The sequence below is a fragment of the Myodes glareolus genome, chromosome 6 (assembly GCF_982192425.1).
Source record: "Myodes glareolus chromosome 6, mMyoGla1.1, whole genome shotgun sequence".
Taxonomy (NCBI): Eukaryota; Metazoa; Chordata; class Mammalia; order Rodentia; family Cricetidae; genus Myodes; species Myodes glareolus.
This window is the reverse complement of record NC_142031.1, coordinates 51,347,067-51,373,145: the sequence shown is the minus strand read 5'-3', so window position 1 is coordinate 51,373,145 and position 26,079 is coordinate 51,347,067. Positions and strand designations below refer to the sequence as shown.

Genomic DNA, 26,079 nt, shown 5'->3' with positions numbered 1-26,079 from the left:
CCTTTCCAGGCCCAAGGACTCTGTCACCCCAAGCTCTGCTTTCCTCTGTCCTCACAAGCCTTTCTCCCCTTGTCCTGTTGTCTGATATGGGTAGAGTTACATTAGGGTCACACTAACTTGATCTTATCCTTAAAGACTCTCTTTCTAAATAATGCTGTACTGAAATAATGCTCACAGCTTGGAATGTCAGCCTTTCCTATATCCAGAATCCCTAGGCCTACCCTGAGCCACATGCACCCCAGTAAAAGGCGGTGGAGAACCTTGGTAACAAGTGCTCTGCAGGCTGAAAACAACCAAATCTCGACAGAGAACAGGATCTAGGGGTGCAGTGAAGAGGCCCTACCTCCTTCTTGGCCTCAAATTCCAGCTGAGACACTGACCACTCCTGCAGACCTGCAATCCCTGCCAAGTCCAGCCCTCTGGAAAAGGGGCCTGACCCTCCATTAGAACCAGCAGCCAGGCAAGAAATGCTGATGATCACTGGCACCTATGAGAGGGAACCAAAGCCAAGAACCACAGCCAGTTAAGGGGAGTGTTGCTTTTCTTGACAGAAACTGAAGCAAACCAACCCAAAAAGGAGAGGTGAAGCAGAAAGCAACAACAAAGCAAACAAAAACCAGAAACACCAGGGGAACAAAAGAAATATTTTTCAAGCTTATCATTTGTCGTCAGGCATAAAAGGATGGAAAGAGTATTAAAGTATATTATATTTATAGCCCAAGGGGATACATATTTCTTAAAATCCTAAGTACAAAGGAAGGATTACTGGGAACGTTCAGGTGCAAAATTGATGATGTCTCCCATGAATTGTAAAGAGATAACAGGATGCCATAAATACATTTCAGAAAAATGCATGAATAGTTCAGGAGGACTAGTAACCAACTACTGAAGAGTACCAGAGAAAAACAAGCAAACATACAAAACATATAAAAGCATATGAACACCAGAGCTGAGAAAATTACCAAAGAAATAAAGCAAGGAAAGTTCCCGGGTACAGATTCTGAGCTCTTCAGGGGAAAGACCTTGTTGAGAAACCAGGAAATGAGGGGAGCTCTCCGTCAAGCTTTCCCAGAGAAATGACTCCCATAGGAGATATGGATGTGGCAAGAAAGGGGTTTCTCCACTAGAGCTGGGAAGCTTGGTACATGCATCAGGGCTCCACTGACACTTCGGTTTCTGGCTAAGTTCTTTCCCTGGGAAACCTGTCTCTTCTCAAAGTCTGCCAACTAAGTTTTCCCTCACTTTCTTGAAATAACTGAGGTAGGTTTTGCTCACCACAGACATCCTCACGACAATACACAGTGCTGGATGAAATAGTAAGCAGCTGGAAACAGCAATCTTTCCATACTGACACAGAACTGACCATCACAAGCAAAATTCGGGATGAGGGGAGACAGGAGAGGAGAGGGGAAGGGAGGAGAGAAGAGGGGAGAGCAGGGGAAGAGGGACTCAGCAAGAACATGGGGAATTAGAAAGCAGCGGAGTCTCCTCTGCCCCTTGTGCCTCTGGGCGGTGTTCTCTCCTGTACCACTGAACCACCTCAGAACTCAGCTTGCTTCCCCACACCAGCTCCACTGCTCCCTGGCCTTCTTCATAGTCCTTTGTAGGTATTCTCCATGATAACTGCCAGCAACACAAGCTTCAGGGTACTGTCCTTAAATCCAGTGCCCTCAGCAGAGAGGTCAGCTCTCCGGTCACCAGCCTCTGCCTACCTCTGCAGCTCCGTCTCTCATTTTAATGCTGGCCATACCTAAGCTTCAGGCTGCCCAGCTCTACCCCATCCATGGCTGCTCCTTACCCAGCAGCTAAATACTAAAAGGAAAATATCTGCCAGACTTCCTTCCTATCTCTGTTTGGACAAAGGTGTTATATTCCGAGTTAGGGAGCCAGTGGTTCACAGGCATTAGCCCAGCAACTCCAGATCTCCTAGGAACCCTACCAAAATCACCTTTTCCTCAGGGAAAGTGCAGAAAACCACAGAGGACAGAGGACTCAAGCTGGTGCTTGGCAGCTGCTGTAGCACAGCATCTCATTGCTATTATTAGGGCCTCCTTTTGTCCAGTGAGTGCTGCCGCATGTGGGACCACTATACAAAGTGTTGAATGGCTGAAAATGGTAAGTTCAATGACCATACGTGGACCTCTCTGTGTAGCCCAGGCTGACCTTGAATTGGATGGAGACCTGCCTACCTCGTGTGTGACTATGCTCAGCTCCTGGCATGGTTCTTGGCACTCTTTTAGTGTTCCAGTGGCCACTACTGCTCAGTAACTCCAACACTGACCTCGTAGGAGAGCGCCAGCCTCTTGGATGTCCCCAAGCTTTGGGGGGATATTTGTCTACGAGACTCAGGAGGCAGGCTCTGGTTCTGCCAACTGAAAAAGCTAAATAGCTTGGGTAGCAAGAACTTGGATCTGGGTAGTTGGTCACACAACAAGTTCCAAGTACATATAATACTAATTGGTTAGTGAAGGCTGTTGGAAGAGAAGTGGCCTACACAGAGACAATGGATGTTGTCTCTCTTCCATCTCTAAAGGCTCTAGAAGTCTGAATCTAGGACTACCTGGTTTTGCTGATCAGATCCCCAGTGGACTCTCTGATCCCATACTTCCCCAGGGAACCATTCTCCAGCATGCATGTTATCTTGTGGTCTTCTAAGGCACAGTCCATCATTGAATTTCACGTGGGTTCTTAAAGTTTCCATTCTATCCCTCTGATTCATCATTCTCTTATTGATTTATAGCTGCTTCTACCCAGGCTGGACTCTAAACTAAGTGGGTAAAAATGGGTCGTGTATCTGCATCTCCTTCAGCCCTTTCTACCTTTCATGGCTGTGTTGGGCAGCTGTCCTCAGAAGCACAAGTGAACTGTAGGCTTTCTGTGTTTGCTATGGCCCTGTCTAGAGCCATATGTGGAAGTGGCCATCCCAAGGGGTTTCCTCAGACACAGTTTAACTCTAAAGTACCCATAGTCCCCTAACATGGCATAGCGAGGGAAATCATAGAGCAAGAACTCCCAGAAACCCAGGTCTCCGCCAGTGTGGTCACAGTGCAAGACCTGGGGGAAACAAGCAACACCAGCCAGGCTCTCTGGGTCTCTGAGCTGATCACATGGTTGGTGATGCATCCAGGCATCCAGACACCCTGTTTCCCCATGTATCCTGGCTGTCTGCCTGGCACAGAAGCACCTGAAATTCTCTCTCCAAATACTCTGGAGCTTCCTGTTTGGCACAGATTTGAAACTAAAATCTTTCAAATTATGGATTAAGAGAGATCACAGGGCTCTCCTCCAGTTGAGACAGAGAGAGGCAGGAACTCTATGGGGCTCTCTCTTCTTGCCCCTTTCTCATGGCGCTTCTCTCAGCTGGTCATCGAGAGAAATGGAGCTGTGGTGTGGAGAAGCTCAGCATGGCCATGCGTGTGTCTGGGTGCAGGTGAAGATTCTCCAGGAGACTAATGTCCTGATCCATACTGGGACCCTTTTCTCCTCCTTGTGCCACCATTAAAACTCTTGCTGGGTCCTACAGTGATACCTGGTGCCAGACTAGGAACCCCAGGCAAGGAAGAATGGGGAAATGGGCATTAACTGTGAGTTGCCCAGAATTTCTCAACAATGAAACTGCAAATATAAGCTCAGAAGCCTCCTGTCTTCATTGAAAGCACACTAGGCCTCTTCACTCGGATCTTGTTTTCTGTGGCAGGGAGCCTGGCTTTGTGTTTCTTGCCTGGAACCGGTATGTGTGTGGAGTGCCCTCCACTCTCCTAGGGTCAGCCTGAGTACTGCCATGCAAAGAGGAGACTACATGAGTGGCCAGCAGGTGGCAGTATGTCTGCGTGGATTCCGACACTACCCGAGGTCTGAGCCAAGAAGCTCAGGGCTCACTTCCAAATTTGACCTCTTGGGAAATAGACTTACGGGTTGGAGTGGCAGGAACTGAATGAAATATTGGAGCAGGATGCCACACGTTCTTTGCGTCTGCCTCTGTTTCCTGATTCGGTTTCTCAGACTCCCACCCAGGCCTCATCCTCCTGTGAAACAGTTATTCTCCATTCCCACCAGGTGGAGCTATTCACTGAAGACAGAAAAGCCACTTAAGATTGCCATTTCTAGGCTTTATGTTCAGTTCAATGTGAGGTGCCATTTTTGTTTGTTTGTCTTTTATTTCCACTTACAAATGTAAAAAGGAAAATTTGGGGATTCTGGGCAGTAAATACCCGAGAGCTAGACTGAAGCAGAGTGGCCCAGAATCCATCTGGTTTTCTCCTGAGGACTCCAAAGAAAGGAACACAGCCGTAAGTCCAAAGCTCTACTTCAGGAGACCTTGACTAGCTCCTGATACAGCAGATCCACTGGGCAGCATTTGGGAACTCACGGGAAATGGATTCTGTATTCCTCATTGTAGAGAATACAGAAGAAACTAGAGGAATTCTCGTAGGTGGGGACCCAGATCATGTCCCATGAAAACTGAATCGTGGTTGGGGGGACCCTCTGCTGCCATTTTTGCCACCATCATTGACTACATGCAATTTTACTGAAGTCTACAAAGGCACTCCTAAAATTCCTGATGTGGTATGCTTTTGGTCTAGGAATAGCCTGAGATGCACAGGTATGATGTCTGGGAATATGATCCCTGAGGGCTGCAGGTGTCCCTGAATTGGGAGAGGAAACCTGATCTGGGTGGAGACTGTATCAGAGGCTTCCTGGAGAACATGATCCTATTTAATAGATAATTGGATGAAAAGAAAGTTGCAGTGTCAGTACACAGTGCTGGGGCAGGAAAATAAGACCAGAGGCCCATGGGTCTATGCAGTACACAGTGCTGGGGCAGGAAAATAAGACCAGAGGCCCATGGGTCTATGCAGAGATGCAGAGAGGAGCCACTCGGGTGCAGAACCTTCCGCTGACAGTGTGGGCACTTAGGAAACACCTGTATTAAGGAACTGAAGAAACGAGCTGAGGTCTTAGGACCATTTCACGGGGTGTGTGGTGTGTTAGATTCAGCCCTGCAGTTCCATTAAGAGACCTGCTTGGGCCCCAGGGAAGGTGACTGTGAAAAATGACAGGTGGTTTAGGATGTATCCTGACGCAGCAGCCTGGGTACACAGTAAGGACTTAGCACTCCACACTCTGAAACTCTGTCCAGTTTCCTGAAAATCAGATGCAAGAATGGCCAGAGGCTTGCCTGGGAGAAGATAGTAACTGCCATAATTTGGTAGATTCATGCTCTGTGGGGCTGAGCCAGGCCTGAGGCTGGAGCGAGGTGCTGTCCTTGTCCATAACCACAGTCCTGGGAATATCTGCAGGAAGCCTTACTAGCTTCTCATGACCATGTCCGACCTACCCTGGCACTGGGGATGGGCCCAGGTATACTCCTGTTTGAAACACATCAGACCAGAAACTCTCATTCCAGGAGCTGACTAGCAAGACTAATGCAGCAATGTGCAGAAGTTACTGCAGTCATTAAACATAGGCCCAGCTCTAGTATGACTTTACTCTCTTTTCACGAGTGAACCAACACAGCTCTATACAACACATGCCCTTGATGCATCCTTGCCAAAGGCTGACAGAGATCTCACAGATAACACTGTGGCTGAGGCCTCTTATCCCTGGGATGCCATACCTATCATTTATATTTATTATTATTCATTTATAATATGAGTGGCATACCCCAAGCATTACATGTATGTTACAAGCAAAGCTGTAAATAATACCCCACCCCAGAAAACCTGGTCATATCTGAGCCCAGTGCTTATGATTATGTGCAGAAATGATGCTGATAATAGAACTATGAGCAAGGAGCTGCTGTGGAGTCTGGCTGTAGGAGACTTCTGTTATTTCAGAGTGAGGTCCTTCTAATTGTCCAGAGAAATCTGACTGTAAAACAGTTGCGGTGTCCCACGACAGTAGCCTCATCCAGCACCTCATGTTTGTACAATACACTCGCTTGTACAGATCACCTGGCATTGCATTTTTCCAAGCACACAAAGGGGCCAAGGGAATGGGACTGTGACTGTTCCGTGTGAGCAGCAGCAGCAGCAAAGGTTCCCTGTGAGGCTGGCTTTTCAGTAGGAAAACATGCCAAGAGCAGTCTCCTGCCTTCAGGTCTCCTGGAGCCTGCAGGCCGGCTCCCCAGAGGGAGAAATCTAAACAGTGGACTTAGTCTAGCCTCGATTGGCCTTGACCTCTTCTTGTGACTGAAACTGTTCTTGAATTCCTAATCTTTCTGCATCTACCTTCCAAGTGCTAGGATCATAGGAATGTGCCACCATATCCAGGCCAACCTGGCAAGGTTTGACTTTGTGTGTGTTGTGGGGGGGGGGGGGGACTTCACAAGTCTTCCACTGATCTTCTTTTATAATATGAGCCTGAAGCGCACAGTCAGAAGTGATTTTATCAAGACAATGGGAAACTTCAGTTTCAGCACCCCACTGCTGTCGGATTTCAGAACCATACTGGGGTCTGTACATGGTTGGGGGCCTTGGAGGAATCATGAGTAGGTGATGGCCTGTGACTGCCTGATGGGGTCCTCCTTTCCCGGTGGGGTACTCCTTTTCCAGTGGGATCATTCTTTCCCGGTGGGGTCCTCCTTCCCAGTGGGGTCCTCCTTCCCGGGCGGGGGTCCTCCTTTCCTGAGGGGGGGTTCCTCGTTTCCCTGTTGCACTGCCAGCAGAAGAGCCTGTGTTTTAATTGGCATGAGGAGGCCCACATATTCCTTCCATGGAGAAGAGCTCTGTATAAAGGACATGCCTTTCTGGCTCCAGCACATACTCAGTTAGGAGAGCCCCTCTGCAAAGGTCCCATCAGACATGTTCATCAGAGGTGCAGTGGAGAGCTAGGGTGGAACTGAATTAGGCATGGTAATTAAGGAATCACCAGAGAATTGTGTATTTATTACTGTGACCAAGAGCAACTGGCAGGAGGGAGGACTCACTTTGGCTCATGGTCCAGAGGACGCAGTCTATTATAGAAGGAAAGACATGGTGGCAGCAGCTGTTCAAGGCTGTGGGGGTGAGAACTTGCTCACATCTGGGCACATCAGGGTGCAGAGAAAAGGGAATGCACTCAGTTGTCTCCTTCTAAAACCTTTTCTGTTTAGTCTAGAATTCTGGTATGTGGAATGGTATTACCAACATTTGGGATGACTCCTCCTTCCTCAGTTAAGACTCTCTGGAAATGCCTTCCTTTGAAGGTGTTTCACAGCCGGAGGTGTGACTCCTAGGCAGTTCCAAATCTAGTAATAGTGATACTGCTGAAGAACCATTATGGTGGGGCCACCTTAAACCAGGCTCACAGCTTGCTGAGTAACAGGTCTGGTTTTATCTCAAGCCGTTTGTGGAGAGATGGGGTGAAGGGGAGCTTGCTATGGGGTCATGATAACCAAAGCTGGCTTGAACATTCTTGCTCTACTTTGTTTTTATGTGTTTGAGATTGGGTTGAACCTTATTGCTACATAAATTTGATACTGCTCACAAGAAACAAGTTTTTAAGGAATATAATCACCCCATAGAAGTTGCAAAAACTCTTGAGTTATATCAGAAGGAGCGTGTATCCCTTCATCTCATATGCCTGCTCTGGAGTTCCCATTCCTGAGGCGACACTAACCATGCACCCACGATCGGCCCATGAGTGTGCTCATGTATGTATAGACTATGCTACCCTTGTGTATATGTGCTGACACATGGCACCATTGATCTGTGTTTCTCAGCAGCCCTATGATAGCAGTTGAACTGATAAAGAAACACTGACACACCACATGTCACTGCAGGGCTTGGGCTCTGCTAAAGCCCATGGCTAACAGCCGTCTCTTGTCTTATTAACAGCTTGTCAGGATGTCCAAGAGCCACCTCAGCAATGAAGAAAGCAAAGCTGTCTGGAGAACAGATGCTGACTATTAAGCAGCGAGCCAGCAATGGTAACCACACCCTGGGGTCCCCAGCATTCCTGCTGTTTAGAGAGGTGGGATGTCACTGCCTGCCACTCTGCATCAGTGACTTAGCCCACTGTTCTGAGACCACAGAAGCAGAGATAGTTAGACTTGCCTATATCCCATATCCCAGGATCTCCAGCACTGGGTCAGCTTTCTCACCAAAACCATGGCACACCTTTCTTTCCTTTTTCCTAGGGCTCCCATTCTTAAGCCTATAACCTAGGAGCCAGCATTAGAGCTCTCAGGACACAAAACGAGGGTAGCTGCCTTCTTCCGGCCCTCTCCTCTCTCTCAGCATGTTCAGTAATTGATTGTCTTGAATTCATCTTCAAAGTCCACCCACTTCAAGAAGCCCTACTGCTGATAACTAGTTTGTATGTGTATACAAAGTTTACCAAGGGAGATGAGAGACTTTTGGAGGATTTTGTACCATCTAAGCCATGTTAGTCAATAGATCCTAGACACACCCCATAGTCTATCCTCATGACTTTTGGATCCCATAAACATAGTTCAGCCACCACTAGTTAAAACCAGTTTGCATGCTCAGAGTCAATGCTGTGGCATGTTTGGAGTTATCTATAGATAATGTGGCATGTTTGGAGTTATCTATAGATAATGTGGCATGTTTGGAGTTATCTATAGATAATGTGGCACGTTTGGAGTTATCTATAGATAATGTGGCATGTTTGGAGTTATCTATAGATAATGTGGCATGTTTGGAGTTATCTATAGATAATGTGGCACGTTTGGAGTTATCTATAGATAATGTGGCATGTTTGGAGTTATCTATAGATAAGCATGAAGAGAGGCAGCAGCTAAGTGCCAATGTCAGTCCAAGCCAAGATGGAGGAATGCTCTACCTTGTTGTCTGGGGTCTCAAACTGTAAATGAGTTTCTTCTTATGATATAGCTACATGTTTACTTTGTTTGTGTATCTGTTGGTGAGTTTTCTTGCGGGAACAGGTCCTCAGGCATAGAGATGAAACACTGACTAGTGTCTCTGAGAGCATGAAGCCATGATGTCCCTTGCAGAAGGGATGCGTCCTGTGGGAAACATTAATGCGCTTCAGGATGTGGGTTTAATTTTGACCCATGGACTAAGGAGTCTTTCTTAAAAACACAAAGGACAAGGCTGGGGAAGAAATCTCGGTAGGTAGTCTCTGATCTTCAAGCATGAGGACCTATATTTGGCTTCCTAAGACCCATGAGAAAAGCCAGTGGTGAGAGCATGTTCCTGTAACCCTAGAGCTGTGAGGAAAGAAGACAAGCAGATCCCTGAAGCTCATTGGTTAGCCCGGATAACCCAATCAGTGAGCTTCTAGTTCAGTCATTGACTCTGTCTTTTAAAAAAGAGGGAGAAAGAGAAAACAACCAAATAAAGACATGTGTCAAGAACTTGAACCTCCACACATACACACATACACACACATACACACACACACACACACACACACACACCTTATGCACATAACACCACACATAAGCAATAAATAAATAAAATAAAACACATAGGACATGTCAGTTATTGAGGAGCTGACCAGAACTAGGATGTCTGTGTCTGGCAGCACCTCCTAAGTCTCCCTAAAACCTAGGGCTCAGCACTCACCCAAGCTGGCTCCAGTAACCACTAAGCAGAACCTGTGAGGAAGATTTGCAAAGTTGTGGAGTGTCCTCACCAAGGAGCAGAAAGTGTCCTCACTCAGAAGCTGTCACCCTGAAGCAGGAAAGGTAGACTCGGAGGCTCCTTTCGTATGACACATCCTAACTCAGAGCTCTGGATACACTACAAATATAGTAGCCAGGGCTGAGAGATCCTCACACCAGACTGGTGGATTCACGATGGCATCCCAGTTCAGACCCTGGACCCTAAGTTACACCTCTGGTCGATGGCTGTCTCCTCTAACCCCAGCTTAAGGACAATTACAGTGTGTAGATATGTAGGCTCAAGTCTTACCCTTTCTGTTTATCATTTCATATTATTTGATATAACCTTTTCTCTGCCAATGATAGGTATAAATACTAGCCTGTGGCCCATTATTCTCCAGAGATATACCCATAGATGTGGTGCAAGCTTAGGGACTTGAGATGCTGTGAGCCAGTGTCCCTTCAACCCAATACAAAGGCCAGGGAAATGGAGGTCAACTAGAGTTTCTGCTTTCCAGCAGGCCTGGGACCCATCTGCATGCTCTCTTCTTGAAGCCCCAAATAGTCAGCACGGAGAGCTTGCATTGAGACACCTGCAGGCAATGTCCACCACTCTCTTGCTCACTAAGAAACCAAGTTCCTTGCTGGAAAGAAGATAGGTGCTGAACTCCAGCGAGGCAGCAGGCACTGGCCAGACATTGAGCACTGCATCTTACAGACTAGGCCTGACCCTAAGGCAGACATCTCTTAGTAGATCGCTCGAAGACTGTACCCACAGGATGCTCATTAGTGAAGGAAGTAGCCATTAGACAAGGGGCAGTTCAAAGGAGAAGAGAATGAAGAAGCTTGGGGGACAAATGTGCATGTCCTAGAGAAGGGACAGCTCACACTGGACAGCGCTATCCAGACAGCATGGGCAGCCAGCTCTCAGCTTCAGACTTCCACCCTCTGTTGGCAGCTCTGTTTGTTTTAACCCTCTATCTTCCAGTAAAACATTTTTGTTTTCTACCTATCAAGAACAGCCCCAAAGGCTCAACCACCGAAGACCTGTCTTTTTTTCTTCTCTTCTTGGACTCTTGACCAAATTCTACCTCTCTTCAGCCAGGCTTCAGTGTTCTGAGGTGTCACTGGCCTCCATCCTGAGCCCTTCTGTCTGCAAAGTTTAAAAACAGATTCTATAAGGCCTGGCCTACCGCATTATTATCCATTGGTCGGCAGGAGGGGCAAGTGATCAGTAATACCCACAAGCCCAGGACTGTCGTGTTTGAGGATAATGGCACCTGCAATTCTTCTGTACTTTGTGTGTCCTCAACTGTGTAAAAGAATACAGTCCTAAACAAGAGGATCCCTGTCATATTGGCATTGACGATACAAAGGTGCCAGCAGTAGAACACAGCAGACCAGATGTTGGAAATGTCCTTTGTTAACACAGCATTAGTCATGTGCCTTGGCTTCCCAGGGCTGGCCTAAGGAGACACCTAGGCCCTTGCACATTGACAGTCGCTGATCTGGACTGCTCAGCCTGAGGTAATCAGGTTCACACCCTTCCCAACTTGTGAACAAGTCTGGGGTCATAGTCTCTTAGGGCTCAATGTGGAAGCCTTGTGTGACCAGGATGATAGAATTAAAACTGAGCATGGTAGGATACTAGGCATAAAAAGTGACGAGGGGGTATAACTAGGTGTAACAAGGGTCTACAAAGCGACTTCTGCCCAGCATCAAAGGGCCAGATCCCGAGGCTTTGGGCGTTCAGCTGGAGATCTTACCAATCAGTACAAAAACTGTCTTACCAAGGTTCTTTCTAAAAGGTCTTCACGTTCTCTAAGTTCCTTGGTCATACGGCAGACTGGGATGAGGAAAAAAGCCATGCACACAGTGACTATAAATTCAATGGTGCATTTCCCAGGAAAGTCCAGTTCCATGTGGAAGAGAACAGAGAAAACGATGTCTTTCTGCTGCATTGTTTTCAGGCACGTCAGCTCTAACATGTGGATTTTTGCCATTACAGGTATAGAAAATGATGAAGAAATCAAGCAGTTAGATGAAGAGATAAAGGAGCTCAATGAGTCCAATTCCCAAATGGAGGCCGACATGATCAAACTCAGAACTCAGGTAACAGTTTGTGAAGCCGCAATCCTAACTCCAGCATGGAGCCTGCTTCTTGTTCTCTGTGGTTGCTGTCTCTGTTGTTATTGAGAATGTGTGTCCCTATGTGCTTCAGGTGGCCTAGAGCTCCTGTGATGCTCCGGTATCAACTTTGAGAGCACATCCCTAGCTACAGTGCTAGCTCCAATATGAAACTTTCAAATCTACTTCTCACAGAGCTGCAACCCTGGCCCAGTGACAAACCGGAGTTCTAGTCCTGTGTTGATGCCTCAGTTCTAGTATTAGCAATTCAGTCTCAGTTCTTGTCTTAACAAGAAGTCTCTATCCTAGTGGGAATTTGTGCTATTGCGTGGAGAAGGACTGGAAGCACCTCCTGGGGAAGTTGTGGTTTCTTTGTTTTCCCATGTGTTGTCCATCTACCTATGTATGCTTCTGTGTCTGACCAGACCCGTTTGTGAATAGCCATTCCCAGAGTATCACTGTTCTATGAAAGATGTGGGTTTTCTCTCAAGGGGTTTAGGCCCTAGTGCTGTTTGATCATTTTGCATCAGCAGTGATGGTGGAAGCTCCTAAGATTTCTGAGAAGCGTTGCCTATTGCCTGTGTCTCTTAGCGTGTGGGCTGATGGGAAGCTGGTCCTGCATTATATTGAATCTCAGGGTTTCATGGCCAACTGGGAAGGTGAGGGGAGAGGTTCTTGGAACACTTGCATTAGTGTCTAATGACAATCACTGTGGCACTCATGTCACACATGCCCACTCAGATCCTGAGTGAAGCACTTTTCTCCCAAGGCTGCTGCATCCTCTTAGGCTGTACATTAACACAGAGGTAAACTGAAATAACTTCCGTCATGTTCACACCCTTCCCAACTTGTGAACAAGTCTGGGGTCATAGTCTCTTAGGGCTCAATGTGGAAACCTTGTGTGCCCAGGATGATAGAATTAAAACTGAACATGGTAGGATGCTAAGAACTAGACAAAGTCACAGCAGTTGTGGTTTCCTTAGGTGACTGGAGTCTTGCTCAGGAAGAGCCAAGACTTAACTCTGGCAAAGAACTAGGTCTTTGGCCCTATATAAAGTTAGGTCAAGGGTCCTAAGTGCCCAGACACCTCTCTGGGCCAGCAGAATGACCAAGGACAAAATACACTTTATTCCAATTCAGTTATATTCAATGCAGCACAGGGAATGGGGCTCAGGGTGTGTTGGGCACCCAGCCAAGCCCTCCCAGACCCGAGTCTCAATTCAGTAAGTTAAGTACAACACATCTCATCTGGTTTAACTCAGTTATCATCCACTGTGTATCAATTTTAACAGCTTATACAGAGATTCAAGCAGAGAGCTACAAAAGTGAGCTGAACCAAGGAAAACATAGAAATTGAATATGCACCTGATAAAGAACAATAAAGAGACTACGACTTATGGAGCAAGACCCTGGGGGCAGGGACAGGAGGAGTGAGGTGGATATAAACTGTTTCTGAGTGGCTGGGAGATGGTTCAGGAGAAAGAGAGGATGCCATGGGTGATAGGAAGGGAACATTCTAGCACAGAAAATGCAGGAGCAGGAGGAGGAGGGTTCATATTGGAAATCTGTCTGTAAAGAGCCTGTCCCCTGTTGGGGACGGCAGTTGAGCTCACCAGTTTTGTTGGGGAGGGAGAAGAGAAAGAGATGCTAGGACAAGAGAGAGAAATTATATCTTAGACAAGATTCTGACCCAGCCCTCAGCCTACAGCCTGTCTTCGAGGTGGTACAGGCTCTTCCCAGACCACTGTTGGGGACCAGTACTTTTGGGAAAGCCTGGGGTCAGGGAAAGAGATGCTCCTTCTCCATATACTCTCCCAGTAGCACTCTGACTCAGAGAACGGCCCCTGTGTTTCATAGATTTGACAGCAATGGTATTAAGCACCCCAGGAAAACACGTATTTTGCTGCTGTTGTATAAAAGGCTCCTTCTTATCTGAAGTACAAGGGAACTAGAAAAAATAAGGAAAAGAACTAGGAAGCCAGGGCTAATCACCTGAGTAGACTCCCAGGGTCATGGTATGTAGCATGAGGGGCCTGCTTGTTGGGGTTTCTGTCCCACCCTGGTACCCCACAACAGGCAAATCCCAAAGAAAAATCACACACAGGACTCCATAAGATTATAAAGCTGATTGGCCCATTAGGTCAGGCTACTTATTAGCTCTTATAACTTATCTTAACCCATTATTCTGATCTATTTTAGCCATATGGCTTGGTACCTTTTTCAGCTGGGCCAGTTTACATGTTGCCTCTTCAGTGGTCTGTGCAGGAATGGCAGAGGAACCTCCCTGCTTCCCAGAATTCTCCTGTTCTCATTGTATCACCTTCTACTTCCTGTCTGGTTTTCCCACCTATACTGCCTGCCTGGCCAATCAGCGTTTTATTAAAATATGATTGACAGAATACAGACAATTCTCCCGCATCATTTCCCTCTTTTTTTTTAAACAAGGGAAAATACCCATAGTCCATTTGTTGGGAATGTGGGCGTAGTATTTCAGGCTACTTCCTGCTGGTTGGGGGCGCTGATGATCTTATGGGGACCTAAAGAAAATTTAGAGTTATAATCAAGTCCTGACTGGAGTATCCTGTGAGACCTAATTATCTCAGGCAGTGCCTTGAATCCGTTCTGGATGTAGAACTCAGACATCTGGGCCATCTATTCCTACCGGAGATTTTTCAGGTGGCCTCCCTTGGTCAAAGGTGATTTTTCTTAACTCTGAATAAATCCAGAGCCTCTCGTTTTCTGTGGAAACAAAAGCAGAATCTCTTCTCCAAAGTAACATACCTTTTGACTTCAATTTTGAAGTCAAGGTATTTTCAAAATATCTATCTTGGATTAATTCAGCAGCATTTATAAACAAATATCTCTTAGCAGCTGTTGCTCCTTTCTCAGCATTCAAACAATTCAAAGAGAGCATAATAGCATACAGTATCAAGATTCTATGTGTATTTTCCATCTTTATGCGGCTTTTTTTAACCTCTATTTCTTTTATTTTTTACTTTTAACTTTTGGCTTTTGAGACAGGTTCTCTGTATATATCTTTGTCCTGGAATAACTCTGTAGACCAGGCTATCCTTGAACTCACAGAGATCCTTCTGTCTCTGCCTCCCCAGTGCTGGGCTTAAAGGTGTGTGCTACCACACCTTGAACTCACAGAGATCTGTCTCTGCCTCCCAGGCATTGGGATTAAAGGTGTGTACCACCACATCTTGAGGTCACAGAGGTTAGTCTACCTCTGCCCCTTGAAGTCACAGAGGTCAATATGCCTCTGCCTCGCAGGCATTGGGATTAAAGGTGTGTACCACCACACCCTATTTCTCCCTTTCTTTCTTTTTTATTTTTAATGACTTTAACCTTTAGCCTGCATATATTTTTAACACACTGTAAACCATTTAGAGGTTTTCTTCATCTTTGAATCTCTCTTTACTGTATATCTCTCTTTTTCTGACCACATGAGTCTTTAAGGAGAGGACTAAAAATGTGGCTTTTACGGCTGGAATTAGCCCATTCCTTAACTTTCCAGCCTCATGGCTGAGGTACTAGCCAGAGCTGCAGTTCACTGCCACAACTCTATGGCATTTCAAGGTCCTTGCTAGCAAGCAAGCCGCAGCATTCTGCTCACAGACCACACTCAGTCAGACTGCCTGCCAGAAAGAGTCAGAGATTGCCCTGGCAGGACAGCCCAGAAAGCCGGCATTTTAAAACAGCACAGCTTTTTTCCTGCTACGGCTGAAAACTGAAAAGCTTGCATTCAGCTTTTCATCAACACTGTTTAAGTGTTTCGTGGCAGGACCTCTTAAAAGAGCTGCAAGGTTTTGCAGCTAAAGCTGAGTCAGGAAGCCTCTCTTAGATGAGAGCATTTGCTTGCCTCTAGCAAGCAGAGCAGACCCGAGAAATTGCTGCTACCAAGAAAACATGCTTTACTCTATTCTTTCCCAAACTTTCTGTGGATTCAGTTATCCACATGGGCGCCATATGTAACATGAAGGCCGGCTTGTTGGGGTTTCTGTCCCGCCTGGTACCCCACAACCGGCAAGCCCAAAGAAAATCAATCACACAGAGATCTCTATAAGTTATAAAGCTGATTGGCCCCATTAGGTCAGGCTACTTATTAGCTCTTATAACTTATCTTAACCCAATATTCTGATCTATTTTAGCCATATGGCTTGGTACCTTTTTCAGCTGGGCCAGTTTACATGTTGCCTCTTCAGTGGTCTGTGCAGGAATGGCAGAGGAACCTTCCTGTTTCCCAGAATTCTCCTGTTCTCATTGTATCACCTCTACTTCCTGTCTGGTTTTCCCGCCTATACTGCCTGCCTGGCCAATCAGCATTTTATTAAAATATGATTGACAGAATACAGACAATTCTCCTGCATCAATGGTACTGTACCATAGACCTCAGACCCAGAGATCTGAGTCTGCAGGAGAAACTGAGTTCAAGGCCCACTTGGAAGTTGGAAAGTCAGATAGTTGAGAGGAAGGAGGCCAGACTGTGAGACTTAGAGGTGGTTACAGTTCTGTGTATCCAGACCCCCTTCTGAATGTCCCACCCACTCTTCTGGATGGTCCAGGTACCCCACACATGGGCCAGGTGTGTGTCTGAACAACCTGGGTCCAGCTGGGTTAGTCTACACCTGGAGATTGGAATTTCTAGGCCACAGCTGCGGCTCAAGCCCCTTTTCTGATTAGAACTTGTGTAGGCCTTACCACAGTCTCCATAGCTCCCTCCATGGCTTAGTGGCATCTGCACATGAGATTGGTTTATTTGGGGAACAATGCAGCTTGAGTCTCTGTCTTCTCATGGTGGTGCTCCTGGGGAACATGATGGCCTGTATCTGACTGGAAAGATGTCTTAGCCTCCTTTAGACACATGAGTGGGAAATGCAGGATAGAGGGGAAATTGATCTGAAATAGCCAGGGAACGTTGGTTGGTATGTCTAAGCATAACCTGAGACTGACCCATTCAGGCTGCTCTGACCACTCCTATGAAGTCAGGCTAGCTGGTGTAAACCCATTGCACAGCAGAGAGAAAGCTGACACAGAGAGGTGGAGCTAGAGCCCTGAGAGGTTTCCTGAGGTAGAGAACTATGGAAGGTATAGGGCTCTAGGTACAAATGTGAAGGGTTGCATCCTGGGGACCCATGTGACCAATAGGGAAAGCATAGCTGCCCTGCCTACAGCGAAGCCATGATACCCATTCACGGAGCTATCAGGATCTCTGTCCCCACTTCCACCCTCGCTCCCTCTACTCTGCCTCCTGCCTGAAGTGTTTGACACCTCTGGCTGTCCTGTTACCTCTTTGAATTATGTTTTAATCCCAGAAATCACGCTTTTAGGTTCAGTTGTCCAGAATACAGGAAGCCTTGGATTCCATACCTAGCACCACACTAACTGGGTATAATTACACCTGATTGTAATACTAGCACTTGGAAGATCAAAAGTTCAAGGTTGTCCTTAGCTACATGATAAGTTTGAGTCTAGTCTGCACCACTTAAGACCCTGTCTCAAAAGAAGGAAGGAAGGAAGGGAGGGAGGGAGGGAGGGAGGGAGGGAGGGAGGGAGGGAGGGAGGGAGGGAGGAAGGAAGGAAGGAAGGAAGAAAGGAAAGGAAAGGAAAGGAAAGGAAAGGAAAGGAAAGGAAAGGAAAGGAAAGGAAAGGAAAGGAAAGGAAAGGATGGAAGGCCCCTGCATAGATTGATGTCCCACCAGCCAACACTGGCTCTAAGGAATCGAACTGTCTAGAAGAGCACATCTTCAGTCATGCCCAAGGATGGCTGCCCCTGGGGCCTCCTTCTTCCACAGTGACTGCTCACACATCCACTTCAGAAACCTGCAAGGTATCACTGGGATGGTGTCTTAATACTGTTCTATTGCTGTGAGGAGACCCCATGACCACGGCAACCCTTTTAAGGGAAAGTGTTTAATTGGAGGCTTGTTTCCAGTTTGAGGATTTAGCCTATTGTCATCATGGTGAAGAGCATGGCATCAGACATGGCAGACATCCTGCTAGAGAAGCAGCTGAGAGCTACACCCTGATCCACAAGAAGAGGAGGTGGAGAGAGAGGGACTGGTCCTGGCATTGGTTTTTGAAACCTCAAAGCACACTCCCAGTGACATACTTCCTCCAACAAGGCCATACCTACTTCAACAAGACCACACCTCCTAATCCCTGTCAAGTCCCTGGTAACTAAGCATTCAAATATATGAGCCTACAGGGGCCATTCTTATTCAAACCAACACAGATGGAAACGTTAATCTGATTCAAAAAAAAACAAACAAACAAACAGAAAGTTGACCAGGGTATCAAGGGAGGAAATCATATATATGGCTTCAAGGGATCCCCACTTCCTTCCCCCATAGGACAAAAGGAACATGTTTCTTCCATGGAGAAGTCACACTAACGCTGCTGCTCTGTTTCTCAGATATGCTGAGTGTCTCTCAGAGTGTCGTAGGCCCTGGCTAGAGGTGAGAGGTGAGAGCTTAGAACTCAAGCCAAGTGCAGTTAGAAGTTGACAAGAAAATGGGGAAAGGAGAAAATAAGGGAAAGAGGTCTAGAGATGCTCATGAGAAAGGAACTCAGTGTAGGCGACACATGGCAAGTGCTGAGCGTGGAGCATCTCTGCTTCCCGTCTATGGGAGATGGAGGAGGATTCCCCTGCTATTAGCACTCAAGTCCTTGACCGTGGTGATTCTCCCTCTCTCCCAGATCTGTGGGTCCCAACCCTTTTTGGGGTTGAACAGTCCTTTCACAGGGGTTACCTAAAGACCCTTGGAAACCATAGATATTTACATTATGGTTCATAACCTAGCAACATTACAGTTATGAAGTAGCAGTGAAAATGTTACAGTTGACTCATCACAACATGAAGAACTATAATAAAGGCATTAGGAAGGTTGAGAACCACTGTCTTAGAAGAGGAGGCAGACCAAGAGACCAGTCAAGCCTCCATGTGCATACACCCACTAACCACATGCATGGACACAGAGCACCATCAGAGCAGACAGTAACACCACAGAAGGAAATTATCATCAGTTCTAGAGATTCCTAGGGTTCCCACAGGATATCAGGGACAGATGGTTGGATAAGAGTGCCCAGACTTGAGAACATTCAGTGGGGAGAGCAAACAGGCAGGACACCTCCATTGCTGCTGTGGCCAGCACCAAATGCTCAGATATAAAGACATGAAGACACAAACCCAGGTCTCCAAGATGCAGCCTCTGCTTCTGTCATTATCCTACAACCTCGTCCCTCACAGACAGTGAGCATGCTCCCAGCAGCCTGCCTTGTGTTACATGTCACCCAAATGTGTGATTTCAGATCACCACAATGGAGAGCAACCTGAAGACGATTGAGGAGGAAAATAAAGTCATTGAGCAGCAGAACGAGTCGCTCCTGCACGAGCTGGCCAACCTGAGCCAGTCCCTGATCCACAGCCTCGCCAACATCCAGCTGCCTCACATGGTAAGTGACTGAGCTAGGTGAGCGCCTCGGAGCCTCCGCGGTCCACCTCACTGAGTAGATGTCTGTTTCATTGTCCATGGTCCTTCAGCTTTTGGTTGTTTTTGGTCACCACCCTGAAACCATACCGTTAACCACTAGGAACATTGGTGGGGCTGATCATATAACATTGAGTGTGCTCTGAGTAGGCCTGTTAAATATTATGGAAACAGTGGCTCTATGCTATGATACTGTTTTATGCTTTTGTGAATATACTATTCAGAAAATAAAAGTTGTATATGAACTACTATTTAATATCTCGTAGGATCCAATCAATGAACAAAATTTTGATGCTTACGTGACTACTTTGACGGAAATGTATACAAATCAAGATCGTTATCAGAGTCCAGAAAATAAAGCCCTACTGGAAAATATAAAGCAGGCTGTGAGAGGAATTCAGGTCTGAACAGCTGCTCTAGTGGTGACTCATGCTTAAAGAGGATGCCTCTTGTTTCTTGCTGCTGTAACCTACCAGAAAGTGTTATATATTTATTTCTGTCGGAACAGTGTTATGCTCCAAGACTTCATAATGGTTTTGTGTGCTCTCGAGATAGTACCTGCAGACTAGTTTTGGATACATTCACATTTTGTACGTTTTCATATAAGCTGACATAGTGTGATTTGCCATGTAATGTTTATAGCTGCTGCTGTCTGCACATTTGGGGGTCTCTATATTTCTGAAGAGGTAAGCTGATCAAAATAAATAGAGTGTAAATTCTTTTTAATGCTTTAGTGATTAAATGTTTTAGTATTTTGAACTGAAATGGACAAAAAAAGAAAAAGGAAAAAAAAGCAGGTTTGAATGATCACTTTGTGGTCTTATGGCCACTTTTAGACATCATCATTTTGCCTCAGGTTGGAGGACTTTGTGGAATTTAAGAAATACATTTTGTGTGCATATTGTTTCATAGCAAGAATTGGTTGCAAAAAATGCTTTATTTTTGAACAATGCTTGGAAATATTATGTGACTTTTTTGTTTGTTTGTTTTAGGAGGATGGTGTATGGTGGGGGCAATAAATGAGGTTTTTTGCATTCCAAGGAAATGGCATATGGATTAACTATAAGAAATGAAATAAGTAATTTATTGTAAGACAACATCAAGCCATGGAAACTTGGCAGAAGATTCAAAGCAGCTTAAACAGCACTTTTAATTAACTCCTAGACATTACATGGTGGGACTGTGGAAACTCCGTTAACACAGGAGCTTGTCAGAGGTGGACAACATGAAGATTTCCTTTGCATTTTCAGTAACTTTGGAGCACCCTTCTCTTATTTCTCCTAGAGCCCCGTGCCCCTCTGAACTGTCACCACAATATAGCTTAGCAGAAGTTGATTGTTTTTCAATTTGAGAAAAAAGGTAATTTAAGCATTTCTCTCCCCTTTTCACTTTCACAAATCATCTCCACTCGCTATTCTTGGTTCACATCTGAGGATGAAGGCTAACGGCTGTGATTGATTGCCCCGGTTACTGGATGGGATTCTCTGCTGGGCGGGTGGGAAAGCAGCTCTACCCTCCCCCCTCACCCCAACTCTGACTTTGAATAAGCCTTGGTCCTATTCAGAACACTCTGGACACCAAGGCCAAGGACGTTCACGTTCTGCCCTCACTGGGTCCAGCTGACTCTAGCGTCTGCACAGCCTTGTTTGGTTTATGGTGACCTAACCTGAGAAGGAATGCAATCAGATTTTAAAGTTACTAAATATACTTCGGCACTTTTTTACTTTAAACTAGATCATCCTAGACTTGTTGATACCTTTGAAATTTGATGGTTTCATTCCAAATGACTGCACTATATGTATGCATACGGCCACTTTTGATTGCTGTGCCCCCTTCTGAGTAGTCTTTGACAATGTGTTGTGTTCCCTGATGTTGACTTGATTTCCTTTTATTAGCATCTCTTTCTTCCATGTCTTGATGTTATGCAGGAAGTACAAAAGTACTTTAAAATTTTGTTATGAAATAAAAAGATGGGTTTTGTAAAAATAAAAAAAAATATTTTTAGCAGAACAGGACTTACAGGGTCATTGTCCCCACAACGTGCCAGCCGGCTCTTTGCACTCGCCTTGTCCTATATGTCCACACGGAGGTGTGCAATCCTGTGTCCGTCGCCTTGGGACACTGAAGTGAATGGGCTGTAGAGGAGCCCTCAAGGCTGACCCAATACAGTTACCAAGGGAGACTACAGGGATCTCACGACAAATATTCTGATACAATACTCAACCTCGGTATATATATATATATATATGTATAAATAGAAGAATATCCCAGCGGCACTTTATACTGTTCACTGTACAAAAGCTTACAGTTTTCCACAAGGACTTTAATAACTAGCTGGGGAAAAGATTATGTAATTACTTGGGGCTCTGCAGGACCTTCTCTGTCCAGCGCCTCCTTTCTGTTGTGCGATTAGTTGTAGCTGCCATGCTCAGAATTGCCTTTTTGAGAGCTGAAGCAAGGTGCTTACTGTCACCTGATGCCATACACATGGTCCCAGACCCTCACCCGGGGGGACGGGGAGGGGCTCTGTTCATAGCGGCACATGCATTTCCCCACCGTGTCTTGTCTGCAGCTTCTTGGCCAATGTAGTAATGCTTTTAGTAGAGTAGTAGGTAGTATCAGTTTGGATTCTTATTGTTATCACCTATGTACAATGGAGAGGGGTTCTAAGCACAAATCTGCTGCTCATGTAATGTTGGTACATAATATCAAATCAAAAGTTATCTGTGACTATATATAGGGATCACACAGTGTCACATGTTAGAATGCTGACCTTCCACATGGGGTTATTGTGAGTCATCAGAGCATATTTATTATAACTTATTGTTCATATTCATTTCTAAGTTAATTTAAGTAATCATTTATTAAGACAGAATTTTGTATAAACTATTTATTGTGCTCTCTGTGGAACTGAAGTTTGATTTATTTTTGTACTACACGGCATGGGTTTGTTGACACTTTAATTTTGCTATAAATGTGTGGAATCACAAGTTGCTGTGATACTTCATTTTTAAATTGTGAACTTTGTACAAACTTTGTCATGCTGATGTGAACACATCTTACTCTGAATAAAAAGGTGTTGCCACGTTTGTAGCACGAAGGATCTCTGTTGGGTCTGAGTCTTCACTGGAGCCTGGAGAGTCATCTGGGCCCCTGGAGCCCTTTCCTCTGCTCTGTTGCCTTTGGCCTGGTACTGCGGGGTTGGGCTGGGACGTGGGGCATGTGTGGGTGGATGTGAGTCCTTGTGCATCCTGCTTGCTGTGCTTCTCAGAAAAGCAATGCTGCCCCCCTTTACTGTTGTTCCTGCCCCATCCACACCCTCCCCAGCTGAGATCCAGCCTGAGCCCTGAAATTGCCTTGGTGCCCATGTCTCCCAGCAGCTTGGTCCCCTTCTGTACCTCTCACTGGGAACGACACTGCTGTTAGTGAACATAGCCCAGATCCAGAATGCCCAGCTGGACCGCAGTGGCTTTCCTCAGATTTTCCCTACCTAGAACTCAGTCTGTGATAACACACTGGTTCAGGTACCTGCTCATCACGACAATTCTGAGTCTTCCAGGACACAGAGGCGTCATGAGGCCAGCCTGATTACTTCAGAAAATGTCCCACACTGGCTTCTGTGACTGCAGCCTCCTGGCTGATTCATTTTCGAGGAGTGCTTTGTCCTTACACACACAGAGCAAACACATGGCATCACGGGCTGTCACTGGTTACTAAACCCAGGAGCTCACAAAGGATGCAGTGCTACTTGCAGACTATTGGCGAGGAGCTGAGCGACAAAGTCACCTACAAAACATGACTGGCTCTGCAAATACCACACACACACATCATTCTATTACCAAACTGTTAAAGTCCAGCAGTACCCCCTCTAGCGTGCACATCCACTAACATACAGAGTCTAAGGAAGTAGACCCTGGAATCTTGGTTAATCTGGAACCCCACTCCCTGTGGAACCTTCTGCTGCATACCCGGGGTCATGTGAACTCCTCAAACCCTGTTCTAGCAGACTGCTTCTTGGAGAGCTGGCAACAGCAAGAAGGTGACCGGAGCCATTGTTGATCTCTTCCAGTGCAAGCCGGCGAGTGGTAACTCTTTACCCTGGGTATTTCATTTCTGCCTCAGACCTGCCTGTGGGTTCTGTCAGATCCTGCCATTTAAAACAGAAAAGCTAGTGAAGGGCAGCTGTCCATGGCTGAGGTCAGCCAGCCTCAGAGCAACCCTAGATGGAAGATCATTATTTCAAACAGTTTAAATAATGTTCAGAGTCTAAGAAAATTTTAAAAAGTTAAGCTCACTGTTTTTGGTCTGGAAATATAAAAACACTTGTGAATAGGCAAAAACTAATGCTAAGAGCCTATGATAGAGGAATGGGTGAGCAAATCTGAGAAATGCACTTTGCAGAGCATCACCAGCTGTGATGACGTTAGGTCAAGGGTAAGTGGCCAAAACCCGGGGCCAGTGCCAAGGTGAGCTGTGTACACACAGAGTGTTGAGTGCTCACAGGTAACCCAGAGATGGAGTGCAGTGTCGGGGTGGACTGAGAGCTCACAGGAAACCCAGAGTCAGAGACAGTGTCAGAGTGGGCTGAGAGCTCACAGGGAACCCAGAGACAGTGTCGGGGTGGGCCGAGTGCTCACAGGGAACCCAGAGACAGTGTCGGGGTGGGCCGAGAGCTCACAGGGAACCCAGAGACAGTGTCAGGGTGGGCCGAGTGCTCACAGGGAACCCACAGGCAAGTCACAGCATGGGTTTAGGGGCAGCAAGCCCAGAGCAGGAGAAATAGGACAGGAAAATATTCCCAGGTCACTGCCCAAGAAAAATCAGAGGACCAGGACCCTCGAGGGTCATGGCTCCCAGCACAGCACCTCTGTGCAGGACAACACAAGCAGGACAAACAGTGGACATAATGGCATCCCATACTTTGTCCGAGAGCCCTTTGAGACTTTCCAGTCTTCCCAGACTTACCAGTCTCAAGGAGAAGGGCTCGGTCATATATTTCTCACCATGGCTAGAAAATTTGATTATTCTTTTTATTGTTTATTTATTTAGTTAGTTTTTTTAAATTTTTTTCTACACGTGACCCTGACTATCCTAGAACTCATTCTGTAGATCAGGCTGCCCTTGAACTCAGGGAGATCCACCTGCCTCTGCCTCCCGAGTGCTCTGCCACTTGAGAAACTGATTTTTATACCCACAGCACCCAAGCACAAGAGCCAGGGTAATGAGGGAAGAAGCCATGGTCGAGAAGCGTAGCAGATGCCTAGAGTGCTGAACAACAGCTTCGCGGTGTTCCTTCCTCCGCGGTGTCCCTCCATGGTGTCCCTTCCTCCTGGTGTCCCTTCCTCCTGGTGTCCCTTCCTCCGTGGTGTCCCTCCATGGTGTCCCTTCCTCCTGGTGTCCCTTCCTCCGTGGTGTCCCTTCTTCCGTGGGCTTTAAAACAGCATGGTGAGCACATAGGGTGCAGGGGCAGTGAGGTCAGGTGACAGCAAAAGATGGCGCAGTCAGTCTTAGGCCATGGGCCATAGGCACTGACCAACCATCCACAGGGCTCCTGCTGAGTGCCTCCTTGACTGTCTTCATCAGCACAACCAGGACTGGGCTTCTTTTCCACTAACAATGACCGAGTTTTGGGCAGCAGGACACACCTCTCACTGCCTCCTCCCAGTTGGTGTCCAGACAGACAGACACTGTGTACTTTAATAGAGGAGCCAGGGTCGTCTTAACCAACATTAATTTAACTGTGTGCTGAGGAAAAAAAACAAGCAGTACACTTTGTCTTTCTATTTCAATTGCTGTCATACACACACACACACACACACACAGAGAGAGAGAGAGAGAGAGAGAGAGAGAGAGAGAGAGAGAGAGTCAGTCATAAAGACGACTCTGAGCAAAGTGGAAAAGAGCAAAGATGAAGCACATTCAGTATACGATAGACATAGAAAGGTCAAACCTGCTGTCCTCTGGGGCCATTGGATTCTCACTCATCCTTACTTTAAAGGTCCTCTCCCTTCTCTTCTCCAAACTACCAGGGATCCACTTCCCACTTATGTATTGGACCTATCGTATATGTTGCCTCAAGTCCTTTTTCTTCAGCAGGGCAGGATGAGAAAACAAAGAATAAGTGAGTGTCAACAAAATCAGCATGTTGCATGGGGGAAGCTTAATGATGGAGATTTATTAATGGAAGGAAAACAGGAGGGAGGAGATGGGGCACAGACTCACAAATCAGTCACCTCCCAAGGCGTAAGAAGCAACCTGGTCTCAGGTGAGTATTTTCTGTCCTGCTTGAAATCTGTGGTGGGCTAAGAGAGATGTGTTCCCCACAAGCTTCTGTATTTGAACACGTGATCCCAGGTGGTGGAGCTGTCTTGGGTGGGTTAGGGGTGGTTGTGAAACCTTTGGCAGATGGAGCCTTGCTAGAGGAAGTATGTCATTAGGGGTGGACTTTGGGGGATCCTCACCTCACCCCACTTCCAGCTTTCCTCTGCTTCACGTTTTCAGTTGAGGATGCCTTTTTGCCTTGGCTGCCTGCTGCCTTGCCTCCCTGGCAACGAGGAACTCTGCTTCTGGAGCCAGTAAGTCTAAATAAGTTCTTTCTTGAGTGCTTTGTCATGGTGTTTTATGACAGCAACAGGTAAATAATGCGAGGTCTGGGTTTGTTCTGACATCATGTCGCTGCAGTCTGTCATGTTGAGCCCCAATATCGCTTCCCCGAGAGGCAATGCACCCTGCTGGGGTGGTGAGCAGAAATCACCAGAAACAAGGATGTTCTTTCAGGTGCTGGCCACAGCTGAGAAGCTGACATAAGTGTCAGCAACTGCTTGTTTTGTCTCAGTTCAGAGTAAGTTTCTTCACTTCAGGTTGTATGCGTGATAGAGGCCGTAGATACTA

The 26,079-nt window shown here is 46.4% G+C and overlaps 1 protein-coding gene across 19 annotated transcripts in view; it reads left to right on the top strand.

Moving 5' to 3' along the window:
* Positions 1–22,291, top strand: part of Myt1l (myelin transcription factor 1 like) — a 393,213-nt gene extending 370,922 nt beyond the window's left edge. For 12 of the 19 annotated variants that reach the window (XM_085690815.2, XM_085690818.2, XM_085690817.2 and 9 more), the window contains 4 exons: positions 7,818–7,909; positions 11,577–11,686; positions 19,010–19,153; positions 19,455–22,291. In XM_085690815.2, coding sequence (XP_085546941.1) covers positions 7,818–7,909; positions 11,577–11,686; positions 19,010–19,153; positions 19,455–19,595 — 487 coding nt within the window. In that variant the 3' untranslated portion in view covers positions 19,596–22,291. The remainder of the gene's footprint in view (positions 1–7,817; positions 7,910–11,576; positions 11,687–19,009; positions 19,154–19,454) is intronic. The other 7 variants (XM_048439832.3, XM_048439843.3, XM_048439834.3 and 4 more) reach the window with 3 other exon arrangements.
* Positions 22,292–26,079: the final 3,788 nt, after the last annotated feature.